General features: G+C 42.5%; 1 protein-coding gene across 1 annotated transcript in view; it reads right to left on the bottom strand.

The window, feature by feature from the left end:
• The window catches only part of CTNNA2 (catenin alpha 2), a 1,271,675-nt gene that overhangs the window by 773,694 nt on the left and 484,242 nt on the right, over positions 1 to 13,739 (bottom strand). Inside the window, exon 7 of the mRNA XM_062208724.1 lies at positions 11,415 to 11,618. Coding sequence (XP_062064708.1) covers positions 11,415 to 11,618 — 204 coding nt within the window. The remainder of the gene's footprint in view (positions 1 to 11,414; positions 11,619 to 13,739) is intronic.

The following is a 13,739-nucleotide window of genomic DNA, read 5'->3' as shown; positions in this document are numbered from 1 at the left end:
CTTGATTTGATCCATCGACTCCTTACTCCAGGGTCTCCTAACTTGGCTGCTGGTTCCTAAGAATCACCTGGTATGCTTGCTAAACTTAAAGATTAAAGACCCTGCTGTGATTCTGTGGTCTAGGCTGGAACCCTAGGGCCCAAGCATCTGATTTTCCAAAGCTGAATTGTGACTTCTGCCTTCTGTTGAGTTCTCTCTTTAGGCACATATACAAGCTCTCTTGTGTTGTTATAAAGTGGTGACTTAGGTAATTTCCAAAGTTCCCAATTCAGCTTACAGAATATCACAGGAACTAAAGATGGCCCAGCTGTCCCTAGCCCCTCAGATACACCCCTAGGGATACTCCTGCCTGCCCTAACAGGTTAGCCTGCAGCGGCAAAAAGCAAAGGGAGCTACTTAGCTGAACATTTCAAACTGAAAAGCAAGCAAGTTATGTGCTTTGTACACTTTTTATCTCCACTAAGAGTTATTGGAATCATTTCAGGCCTTTCTAGAAAGAACTGAAGTGGGTTTCTGCTAAGGTCTTAAATAAACTTTAACTTTAGAGTTCTTCAAAGGGAGGCATGAGGAGGCCAAGGAGAGCTGACCTTAGCTAATTTACTTACTGTTTTAGCAGGTAATGGAGGAGAGAACTCCCTCCTCCCCCTCCCCATCCTGCCCTCTGCCCTACCTCCTCCCCTGATAATAACACCACAAACCAAGAGATGAAGGGGGGTGACAATTATGGAACATGGAAGATGCTACAGCAGATTTAAAATAGGCTGGTGTATTAAGAGCAATATATTTGAATTGAAATTTGGGAAGAAATAGCCATCCACCATGTAAAGTTTAAGAAAAAAGCTTCCAATCAGAGAGATCAGAGCAAAGTCACTGAAGCAGCAAAGTGTTTTGGCATCTGTGAGCCAAGGGGAGATGTTGCCACCTCTGAAACATTCCGCTCCTAGAGTGTAATAAAATCCTAAATCGATCAAGAGAAACTGTTCTCAGGATGCTCAAGGTGGCATCTGACCCAAGCTAGGAGGCCCTTGGGAAATTATCTTTGGAACAAACCGTTCAAAATAACAAGAAACGCAAAGTTCTGGACCACCCATGTTCTTTTGTGAAAAATCAAAGAAAAGCTTTATCCAGGCTCATTGGTTTAAAGGAGGGGTGTAGCATGCTGCTCTCCCTGACAGTTTTGTGAGGTCTTCCTTGAAATGCCAAATAGGTTCTCCAAGAAGATCAATTGATGGATTGTGCTGTCCAGGCTGCATTAAGTAGGATGGCCAAATCTGATGACTCAACAGTCAACGCTACTGACCAAGGTCAAGGCAGCCCCTTCCCGTCTCCTGATGTAATGTGCCCCTTCCTTATCATTAGCAATTGACCTTGTATGATTCAGAACCAACTTTCATGGATTCAGCAAGGAGTTGGTTTGTCACGGAAAGAAAGAGCTAGAATTCTAAGGATGGGACTTAACCTCGCTGTTGAGACGGATTTTCATTTCTATCTCTTATTTTTTTTTCTTTGTCAGAAAGAAGAGTTCTTTACATGAGGGAATTTCCAAGAAGCTGTGGAATATGGAAAAAATAAGTTCATTTTGGTGACCAAAAATGTAAAATTCATGAATAGTTGTTTTCACAATGTCACTCTCAATAAACTTTTTCAAGACCTCTTGTAGAAATCCATTAAGGGGGGCCCAGTGCTGTGGCATGGTGGGTGAAGCCACCACCTGCTTCATTCCTGATCCTGCTCCCTGCTAATGCACCTGGGAAAGCAGCAGAAGATGGCCCATGCGTGTCCCTACGTGGGAGACCTGAAAGATGCTCCTGGCTCCTGGCTTCCATCTGCCACAGCTCTGGCCACTGAAGCCATTTGGGGAGGGTATCGGCAGATTGAACACTTCTCTCTCTCTGCCTCTGCCTCTCCCTCTTTCTAACCATACGTATCAAACAAATAAATAAATCTTTTAAAAAATCCATTAAGGGTAAACTAAATAATATCCAACTATGAGGTTGCTAAGAGATTAGCAAGTCCTGCTTACGAGTTTACATCTGGACAAAGGGTAGACACTCTCAATTACTCTGTTTCATTCTTTCTCATTAGCCCAGGCTTGTTCCAATCAAATAACTCTTGCCCCCACCCCTTCAAGGAAGCCCACAACCATCCAATACAGCTCTCATTCCTGCGTTTAATGTCTACATGGTCAATTCTGACTTTGCCTTCTTCACATTTCCAATGCTCTTTTCAATCAACTTAAAAACTTTATAAACAATGCACACCTGCAGCCCTTATTGGTCTAACACACATGCATACATACACACACATACATATATACACATGTATGTCAACTCCCATTCATAGAGGTTTGTTAGATTTCACTATTAGTGACTCTGGAATGTCAGCTTCTGTTCCTTGTCACTTTATACTTGGAAATATTCTGAAGTCTGGTTTGAAGTGGATTCCTCCGTAAAACACTGGCATTTACTTTTAGCAGGTATCTGGCAACCCACCACTCAGAAAGCCTTTAAAAGAAATTCTGGGTTACCTTTAGACATGATGGAATATAATTTCTGACTCTCAAGCTGAGTGATTGTGGGTTGTAGATAGCAATTCTTGGAGGAGGAGATTCTTTTTCACCTGCTTTTTAAAAGCCAAGACAACATATTTTCCCATTTATACTCTTTGTAAGGGAGTTTTGTTTTCTTAGCTCATTCCCTAATGGTGTTAACATTTGGGAGTCCAGGCTTTATTCTGAGGTCCAAAATTGGACTGGCCATCTAGCTGGGTCACCAGACTTTGTTTCCTGTTCTTTGTACATACGCTCCATTTAACTCCCAAGTGTAGGCCATGAGAAATCCATAGGCATACATTAGTTTACTACTCTCTTCTCGTTTCTCTCCTTTTAGCAACTCTCTTGCACTCATGTGAATTCATCCATGCATCCGAAAAAAATGTGTAAGAATTTCCCCAGGAATGCAGCTGGTAGAAGAATGATGGGGAAGGAAGGAGGGAAAGGCAGAGAGAACACTGAAGGATAGGGGGTAGGAGGGAGAACACTGGGTACTCCATACACTTTGTCCACTGCAAACAAGCAACAGTGTGTGACCTTCATCACTCACACTGAATTCATACAGAACTAAAACCGGGCAACTCTTTTGATGACAAGGCTGCTTTTCCAAAATCTTCCTGCTGAATAGACTGCCAGGCATTGGGCCTTACCTCTGCTGATTGGCCATATCCCAACAGCATCTAATAAATTCATTGCTAGATCCCTGTGAACTTTTAGGAGACTCTCAATAAAAGGAAAATCCCCAGAGCAGATCCTTGAGCTTGCCAAGTGTTTGTCAAGCTTCTAAAGCATACATCCTAGATGATCACACTGATTCATTCAAAGTAAATCTAGGTTCCAAAATAGCCTCTCACTACTAATAGCAGTTCTAACTCTATGACCACTCCTTACAGAATCACACTTCAGAGCTGTAGAAGAAGATCATATAAATATGTTACATCAGGAATTTTCCCCACGGCTTCCTTGACCTACAGGAACTAGACAAGTCCCCATTTGCCTACCTCTACCAGAAACCTCAAGAACCTGCAAAGCTAGGAGATGAGAGGTCTTCCTTTTACTGAACTCAACTTCTAATAACTCATAGGCCTGATTCTCCTATTGTTTAGTCCTCTAGTTTCCCGGGACTGACAATCCCAGTCATTTTCTATCACATTCTCTAATGGTCTTGCAATTTTATAAGGATTCTCATTACATTCTTTTCTGTCTTTGGCAATAATTGTAATTAGAGATTTCTGCAATTCTCCTCTAGGAAGAGTCTCACAACCAAACACTTCTTTGGCCACTTGGGGACCAGAAGAGGAGTACCAGACACATCTAATGAAGCCTTCATTTACTTCATCTATCTGTATTTCTTATCTCCAAAGAGACATCAATGACCTTTCCAGCACAGGGTTTTTACTCAAGGTCAATAATCGGAACAAGAAAATAAGAGAATTGGGAAGGATAAGGTAGCAATTATGAGTTTCTTGGACAAAGAGCTTTCTGAGTGCCATCTCATTTGAGGTTGAAGTACTCTTATGAAGTAGATCCTATTTGACTATTTTACAGCTGAGAGAGTTGAGGCTCAGCTAGGCTTGCTATATTGCTAAGGTCACGTCATATACAAGTGATAAACAAGAATTTGAACCATGATACACACAGCTTCAGAGACATGAAATCCTTGCTAAACTCCTAAGTGGGGAGGAATCAGGTTTCAGAAGGAAAGGCTCTTCTTCCCAAGAAGATGCTGTGTGAAAATATGTGAGGGTTGACCAGATAACACATAGGAAACAAACCCAATGAGATCTGTCTGTCCTAGAACCCTCTGAGCAAGTCATTTAATGTACATCATGAGCTCATAGTAAGTCAACAGCAAATGTGCATGACATGTCATTCTTCCCAAAGCATGCAAGTCTCCCACTTAGATAATCATCCCCCATTTTGGGTCCTTTAAGATCCAAAGATATTGTCCATGTTCCCACAGGGCCTGGATCTTAACACATCTGTGCTCCACAGCTATAGTGGCTTCTGTGTCCAGATTACCCTCTCCTGCCAACTGCCCTCCTGCCTGTCTGGATCTATTCTGGACGCCTTTCAGAGCCAGTGCACATATGCTCTGTGGGACACAATCTCTCTGACACTCTCAGCCTCTTTATTCTCCCCAAGGAACATTTCCCGCCAGCATGGTTGGACATTCTCCCACCACCTGTGCCCAAGTCTCTCAGCTTTCTGATATCCCATGAGAGCAAACGTGGTTGAACACACGAGAAAATGCATAGCATCACAGTAATATAAATAAGAAAGGTAAGGAAAACATGTAAAAATTCTTATTACCCTGGAACAGTCTCAGGTTATCTCTGAGAGTTATACTGAAAACTAAGAGGAAAAATAGGCAAACAAGTTGCAAATGCCATGACTCAAGGACAGAAGTCCAAAGCACCATCCAGAAGACTTCCTCCCCATCCACATTTTTTTTTTTTTTGGAAGAGTAGCTTCAAAGGACAACTTCACACCTCCCTGACAATCTCAGTCACTTTCTATCAAGTTCTCTAAAGGTCTTGCAATTTTATAAGGATTCACATTACATTCTTTTCTGTCTTTGGCAATAATTATAATCACTGGAAGGTCGACAGCCTGAGTCGCCTCTTCCAATGTGTGAACAAGAAGTGCCAATGAAAAATGAGCTGAAGCACTCATTCTTCACCAAAGCAAAGCTGTATACGGAAGTGTATCTGAAGCTCGGATTTAACAGAGACGAGGAAAATGAACCAATGTGAAGCACAGGACAGAGACAGAGAGAACAAAAATGCAAATCAGGAAAAGGCAAGGCAAACGTCATCAAATTCTGGATGCTAGCACCCTTTCCCTTAAAGGAAGTCACCCACACTATTGAAGAAATTCTTTTAACTTTCCACTAGAATGGAGGCCATTATGAGAGGTATGGGCAATATTGTCACAGTTGGCTTACAAGTATTACTTGTCAGTCCGTTTAAAGCCAAATGTTTTAATAAAGAAACTTGAACTGACTGTTCTCCATTTTATCCCTTTTCTACATAATAATATGAAGTGATAAGAGAAGGCCTAGATAATACTGGAAACGAATTTCATGTTTCATCAACAATTAGCTTTATTCTTCAGTGACAACACTGCAGTCATTTCCAACCTTCCTGTCTGGGAGAAATTTGGCAATATGACAATGTTATCTTTCTGAGGACACCGCCTTTAGAAGCCTCAATCCCTCTCTAGCATTTTAGAACAAACTCAGATATTAAACTTGAATATTGGATGTTCAAGGCCACTCTCAGCACTACTATATATGCAGCATCTTAGAAAAATCCTGATAAATCAAAGTCAAATTTGTACTGAAAAGCACTTAAATACAAAAAAAAAAAACCCACATAAAATAATTTTAGAAGGAATCTCAGAGCCATTTAAACTCCCTTTACATGCAAAAACTGGATTGCACAAAACTTTACAGCGATCTCCTAAACACACAAACTGTGAAGCTGTGTGCTGACTCCTTTCTCATTCTGTTCCTCACTCATGCTTTGGGTCCCAATCAGAACTCGCTACTGCCAGCCCAAAAAATCTGCCCTAGCTATCGTTCCCAACACTGTTCTTTTGAAAACACATGCAAAATGAACTGCTTCTAAATGAATTATTACATATCCGTACAATAAAATGCTGTGCAGCCAGTAAACATAAGGTTAGAGAATGTTTATTGATATGGTAACATACTCACAATATATTAGTAGTGAAAATAGATTACAAAACACCATTTACAATATGACTCTTTTTTTAAATCAAGGCATAACAGCTGTGGATGTGAGAATGTGTATATAAATATGCCACCGCTATGAGCTCAGAAACATCGGGAATTCTTACACTAGATTATCAGCAGTGAACATTTTTAGGGGATGAGATTAAGCATATTTTTATTTGTTTCTTTCTGTGCTTTTTCACCTTTCATGAACATATTTTTTTTTCTCAGTATAAAAGCCAAGAAAAAAACTGTAAAAGTCAGTATGTTCAGAGGTCGTCTGCCACTGCTACCACTTCACACATCACTCCCATGGTACTGAGAAAGGGCAGACCGGACCCTTGCTGTGGGCAGGGTTCCAGGACAGATCTGGAAATCACCTTTTAAGACCTGCTCTTTCCTCAAGTCCTCACAAGTGGGTTCCCTGAGGAACTTCCTTTATGCTAAATTCCACTCAGCAGCAAAGCTGTGACAGTAATGTTTCAGCGACTTGTAAACCGTGTACATGTTCTCACATCAATGTGTCTTCAGGCACTTTTAACACCTGCGTTCTACTAGTGGTTTACAAATTATTAACCCCAGGGATCCACTCAGATGTTTCAGGGAGGTGAAAAATGTTGGATCCGAACATATTTTCTAAAAATACATGCTTTTACTTTTTCTTAAAAACACAATTTAAAACAACCTGTCACATTTTAACATAGTAGAGACTGGCAAGTCACTTACCTTATGCCACCAGGGTCTCTGCCATCACTGTGCAGTTAAATTTTAATTGTGCACTTGTTTAAGAAAACTGTACTTCTACATTATTCTTTAAAAAATCAGAGCTACGTAGAGTCTATGAATATAAACTGGAAGCAGGTTATACAGCACCACAACACATACACAAGATCCAGGCACCTCTGCTCAGCACATATTCTCTCGTCAAAGCTAACAGTGAATTGTGCATGAAGAAGTAATGGTTTCAAACGTCTCTTTATTGTTCTGCATTTATAGTTTTAGAGCCTGGAATAAGTATTAATTTTTTTCTCACAGTTCTGCATTATAGTTTAGTGCAAGGAAGAAGTATCATTTTTAAAGGCTTCTATATTTATAAGAATGTGTGCCACATTTAGACATTTTTAGTGCTATAACTTTGAAATAAAATTTTTCTACTTAATTCCCTATCAAATGCAATCTGTCTAGCAGAGTATCCAGGTATTACCAAGTGAGCCATTTACAAATTATTACTGTAACTGAGTAAATCAGAATTTTGTGTTCAACCCAAACCAAAGAAAGGTATCCTAGTAGTTGCCGCTGATAGGACTGCAATTATCATCAAAGCCCAGTGCCCATTTGTTTGTTCAATCTTCTCTCTAGGTACTTTATGAGCAAACTCTGTTGAAAACACTGTCCTAATTTGGACGCTTTACTTTTACTGCTGCTACCTGACATCTTCTCATGAACTACCCTGGGGCCCAGGGCCTCCTCACCGGTCCTCCTGCTGTCCACCCTTTGCACCTCTGTAGCCGGTTCTCAACATCCAAATCATGGCCTTTTCTGTCCAGCACACTCCAAGACAGTGCATCCCGTTACATTGAAAGTCAAATTCTGTACCACGAGGCATAAGGTCTTGCACAGAGGGAAGCCTCCTCACAGAGCAGATACTAACTCCCACCAGCCTCTCACTCAAAACAGCCAGTGTGGTTCCCCACAGCTCCTCAGATAAACCTCACACAGGCAGAGACCTTGACCTTCCTCAGGTGCAATTTTGCTTCCTCCCCTCCAAAAGGTTTTGATCTATTGCCACCTTCTCAAGGCCACTGTTATGAACAGCAGCACCGCAGGTTCTCTGCCTCCTAGGGTTTCTATTTCCCCTTTGCACTATCACCTTCTGAAGGGCATTCTGCTCCAATTATTTACTTATCCCCTGTCTCCCCCCTTGAGAATATAAGCTCCATCAGAACAGAGAACTTTGAACACTGAACTCACTTCTGTATTCCCAGACACCCAGACCAATTCTGGTACGAAGCAGCCAGGCAACCATACACACCTGTTGAATAAATAAAGTATTCTAACTTTGAATCCATCACACAATTCTTATCAATAAGAGACTATGTTTAATTGTCACCTATCGTGGGGTTGCTTTCAAGATATTTATTTAGCGGAAAAATGTTTACTGCCACAGTTTACAAAAAGCTGTGTGAAATTATAAGCTGCAGAGGTGAGCTTGTGTTCATTATAATTTAAAACTATCTTTAGTACTCAGCATAATACTCTAACCACACTGATGGCTCTAATCCAAATTAACATTTATAGAGCACATGTCCTTTTGTAACAGAAGTTCTTTCTACGCCTTAATTTCCACATATGTACAATAATGAGCATCTACTTAAAGTGCAATATTTTTAAGAATATTTTTATTTTGTAATATACATTAAACTTGATAGAAATATTTAAGGCACGTGGGAATTTCATAAACCTGTTCCCATACTCTCTATCATGGCTATATTCTGTGACTTTAACTTCCTCATATGTATGTATCAACCTAGGTTTCTTTTAAGTGTACAATTAATGCTACATCTTCAACTCCAACACACTAATTTGAACATATACTTGTGGAAATATCTAAGCACCAGCTGGTATCCTAGCGTGCTCCACGTTGCCTGTTTGGCTACCCTGCAGCCCACGCCCCGCGAAGACAACCTTCTCCTAGTTAGTTAGGACAAAACTTCTCTCTAAATCCTGACCCCTATTCATTCCACCACACTTGGAAACCCTGGCAAAGAGGGGTCTTCAAAAACTCCAAAAATGCATATTCTGGGGGGAAAAAACTGTGCAAGGATTTCAAGGCTTTGCATCCAAACTTATCTTTTAATTCCACTTTCCACAAACTTTGAGAACCCTCCTATATGGTTTTAGAACAGCTTCAGCCACAGCTGAGCATTATAAGTGGAATGAGCATCAGGGACTTATCGGAGGTTTTCAGAATTTTTGGAGGCAGAAATGCCAATGTCTAAGCCTTTTTATTCCCACTTTCACAATGCCTTTATCCTAACGATATTGCCTAGCTCATTAAGGTGAAAACCTGCAGGGTGATAATTTGATAATACCATTATTACTAGAGCTTACAAAATTGAAAAAGAAATGCAACAGCCCAGGAATGTTTGACTAATTTGTTGGTTGCTGTTAACTACAACAGACTTCTCAGCCAAGACATAGATGTGTATGTGTTTTTAAATGGATACATTTTATACCAAAATAAATAAATAGATCTTGTGGCAGTAAAAATGAGTGCCGTATCCAGGGAATTCCCTGGACGGGGAATTTAGAGATTGTGCAGTTGCATTCAAGTCTACCTTGAAATCACCAAAGAAGCATGGACTAGAGCTACATGTTGTGCAGTTTATACAAAAGTCAGCAGGAGGTGCTTTGTTTAAGGCTTGGATTCTGATTCTTGCATGTGAATAGAATTTGCACACTCTGAAATGTAAACACTCTGCCCTTCTGTAACCAGGTACAAAGAAACCAAAATTTCCATAAAACATTGCTGCACCATAAGATCCTGAACAGAGAAACAGGAGCCTGGTATCAACAAGCTACAAAACCCAACAGCTCTGCTGATCAGCATGAGTTTTCACTGAAAGAAAAAAAATTCTACTTGACGGGATTCAAGTCACCACACTGAAAATTGTATGTCACATCCTGATCAACTCTTCTTTAATCACAGTGATTTCTATTCACCAGAACATCCATTTTTCTGATTTGTTCCACATACACTTGTGGACTAACTCTGTTGCTATTTTGTTAACAATAACAAACAAACAGAATCCCTAAATCTCATTCAATGCAGGAGACAGTGGCAATCAACCTTTCTAGCGGTACCCTATACAACCTGTAGACCAAAACTGCAGTGTTGGCCATCCAGTGTCCTACAGAGATGTTCTCACAAGCAGCTGGGTACCACGGGGTGCATCAAAACTATTCATTGCGTGTGGAAGATGGGCAAGTCTTTCAAAAATCAAAGAATCTAAAGGTTGATGGAAAGGAAACAGATTTCGCTTTTTAGTTCGTAGGGTGTTCTCATTAAACATCTTTGTTCTCTGGAAAGCGTGGCTGGAGGAGCACTCTCATTGTCTATGCTGGTGCATATGTGACTTGGGAGCTGCGCAGCTGCTAGCTGCACAAGTTTACTTATGCTGCAGGTGGTGAGAGGTAAGACGCTTGAGGCAGGGCTGTGATTGGCTGGCTTTCTCAGCATTGCCTTGGGTGTTCCGACAATACTCCAGCCTGGAATTCAAACCCTGAGCACAGATTGGCGGTGTTCCTCTTACCTACCTTCACTACTGAAGGCCTGGCTCAACATGCAACATCAAGAACTCACTTTATCCACATTGTCCCTCCAGTGGATGCAGAATTCTCTCAAACCCAGAAGTGCAGAAGAGGGGGGAACTCACCAACCATTCACCACGGCCAGCACTAGGCATCACCGCACATGGATGCAGCAAATCAGTACACCCACAACCTAGTGCCTTTCAAAGCAAGGAATACAGATCTCATCTTCTGACAGCTTATGGTATACAACAACTGCCCAGTTTGATAGCTGTGGGAGAGGATGCTCACCCTCTGTGGCCCAGTACCACCAGACACCACCCGGAGCTGTTTGAAATCTTGAAGACAAACTCTGAGAAGAAAGCCTGCTCGCACGATGAACCAATAAAACTCCACCACTTACTGCAGTGAAAACTTCTACACCTTGACCAACCCTGTCCCAACACTTTAAAACCTCCTACGCTTACGAATACCTCTTAGGGATGAATTTTAGCATCTGCAGCCACTGATAGTTCCAAAAGCGCTCTGTCAAGGAGGATTACATATATCCTAAGTACCTTCCATCAGCCTCTTTACCGATTGAAATCTTAAGTCAAATTGTAGCCACTAACATGACCAAGAAGCGAAAACACAAAGTTTCCCTGCGATTTTCTCATCCACACTAAAACCGCGTTCTGCACGGACATCAGGTCCTCTCTCCCAAAGCAGCGCTGGGGTTCACCCAGCTCTCTCTCGGCAGACCCCGGGCCCCGTTCCCACGCATGCGGCCACGCAGAACGGCACCCCCGAGCCGCGAGCGCACGCACGACTCACGTTGTTCATGTACTCGCTGAGCAGGTCCTGCAGCGCCTGCCGCACGGCGTTGCACTCGGCCACGATCCGCTCGCGCCGGTCGTCTCGCGTGCACGAGGAGTCGGCCATGAGCGCCGCGCCGCTGATGATGCTCTCCAGCCGCTCCTCCAGCGACGGCCGGAAGCGGGCCTCACTGAACGTCATGGGGTCCAGGATAATCTTGTTCTGAAAGGAGCACAACGGGAGAAATCAGAAGAGCAGCCACCACCCGACAGCCTGGGCTCTCCGGTTCCCAAACCAGAAAGATCTGAGGCCGGGACAGGAGGCCTCCGCCCCCGGGGAAGGAGATCTGGGCTACCGAGGTGACTTCCACAGCGGCCTTGAGAAAGTATTAACTTGTAAGATATTTTGCCCGAAATGCCGGCCTCGGGAAGACAGCAGCACGTCTTGTTTGAAGAATATGTTCTTGGCAAAGGCTATCTCAACCGAAGCGTTTCAAATGAGATTGTGACACTGCTGTGGCATTTTTTTTTTCTTCAAAATACTAGCCTTCAAAGAAAGCACATTTGAGGGTGGCTCCTTCAGGGATTACAGGAAGATTTTAGAGCTAACACATGCTTTTAGAGCTAACACATGATACGTAATCAACTTAAATGTGCTTTCGCTGTGGCCAGGTCGCTCTTTCTGCCTTCCTCGTGAAAAGCAGATAGTCCAAGGGCACCATGCCTTTGGAAACTCAGGTGAATAGCATATTCAAAACAGGGTAATTTCCCACTAGAAACTAATGTTTTGTATGTAAAACCTAGGGTTCTAGGAAAGGATTCATAATGTGTGTGTGTGTGTGTGTGTTACAATTAACTGACAGTGCCTCAATAGTACTTCTTAAAATTTATTTATTTGAAAGGCAGAGTTGCAGAGAGAGCAGTGTGTGTGAGTGTTGGTGTGGGGTGGTACAGTTCAACATGGACAGAGAGAGAGAGAGAGAGAGAGCCAGAAATCTTCCATCCATTCATTCAGTCCCTAAATGGGTATAACATCTGTGCTGCCCTGGGCCAGGCCAAAGCCATGAGCCCAGGAACCTACACCCCAGTATCCCTTGCAGATGGCAGGGACCCAAGTCCTGGGGCCATCGTCCACTGCCCTCCCAGGACCATTGGCAGGAAGGAGTAGCTGTGTATTTGAACTGGCACTCTGATAGGGATATGGACAGTCCAAGGAGTGGCTTAATCTGCTGCACTACCATGTGCCCATCCATCCATGGAATTACTAACATGTCCTGAAGGAGCAGAGAGAAGTGAGAAAATAGTGATATTTCCCTACAGGAAGGCACCTCAGAGAGTGAGCTTTAGTTTGTTTTGTCCCTGCTAAGTTGGAGGAGTCTGGAAACGTGCAGGCTGAGATGATCAGAGGCTGATGGACAACCAGGATTCAGAAGGCTACCAGCCTATATAAGGATCTGGGGACTGTCACCGGGCTCTGTATATGAGATAGTAACTGAATATAAGAAAGTCAGGGGTGGAGTACCTTTTTACGCCATGTGAATATTTATAACATGGTTCACAGGTGACAGAATTATCAGTTTAAAAACTAGTCTGGTGCCAATTTATTGAATTTTGAGTCCTGCCCCTGGTTGCCTTGGCAGTGCCAAACCAGATGTTTTCATGGGCTTTATGCAGCCTGTGGGCTGGAGGTTCCCACTCCTGGTATACAGCAAGAAAAATGAGCTGAAGAAGATCCAGTTAATACAAATTCATATGAGTATATAGGAGGATGAGAATCAGAAAGAAAAATAGTAAAGGCAGAAAGATGCAGAGAGAACCTGGAGAATTACCAGCAAAACCAAAGAGTGAGGGAGTATTGACAAAAATGTGATAATTAACTGTGTAAGGAACAGGGGTGGGGCACATGGCCCAAATGCTGGTTTCCTTTGGGGAATGCATTTCTGCTGCAGGGAAGGGAGATGTCTGCATCAGTGTTAGCCAAAGGACCTGCTGCAGGAGATGCTGCGCTCACCTGTACTGAGGGCACACTCAGAGCCCCAACAACAAGCACGGCAATGATGGCCCAGACGGTCTTCCAACCTGAGGATCCTAGCCTGCCTTTCCTTTCCTTTTTGCGCTGATGTTCATCACTCCTTGAATGTCTATCAAATTATAACAAATTAATAGACTACAATTTATGATATTGACAAATGTAAGAAAAGCCAACCAGAGTAGATAGTTACACCCTTGCCCATCTGCCACCTCCCGAGGACCTGCTATATGCCCACCACAACGCTTAGTGCTTCAAAGAGAGGAAGCATAGACATTTTCCTCATTTTTATTGTAATCTAAATAACGGCTTGGT

Source organism: Lepus europaeus, chromosome 13, assembly GCF_033115175.1.
Source record: "Lepus europaeus isolate LE1 chromosome 13, mLepTim1.pri, whole genome shotgun sequence".
NCBI classification, from domain to species: domain Eukaryota; kingdom Metazoa; phylum Chordata; class Mammalia; order Lagomorpha; family Leporidae; genus Lepus; species Lepus europaeus.
The sequence above is the reverse complement of the archived record's forward strand: the minus strand, read 5'-3'. Positions and strand labels throughout refer to the sequence as shown.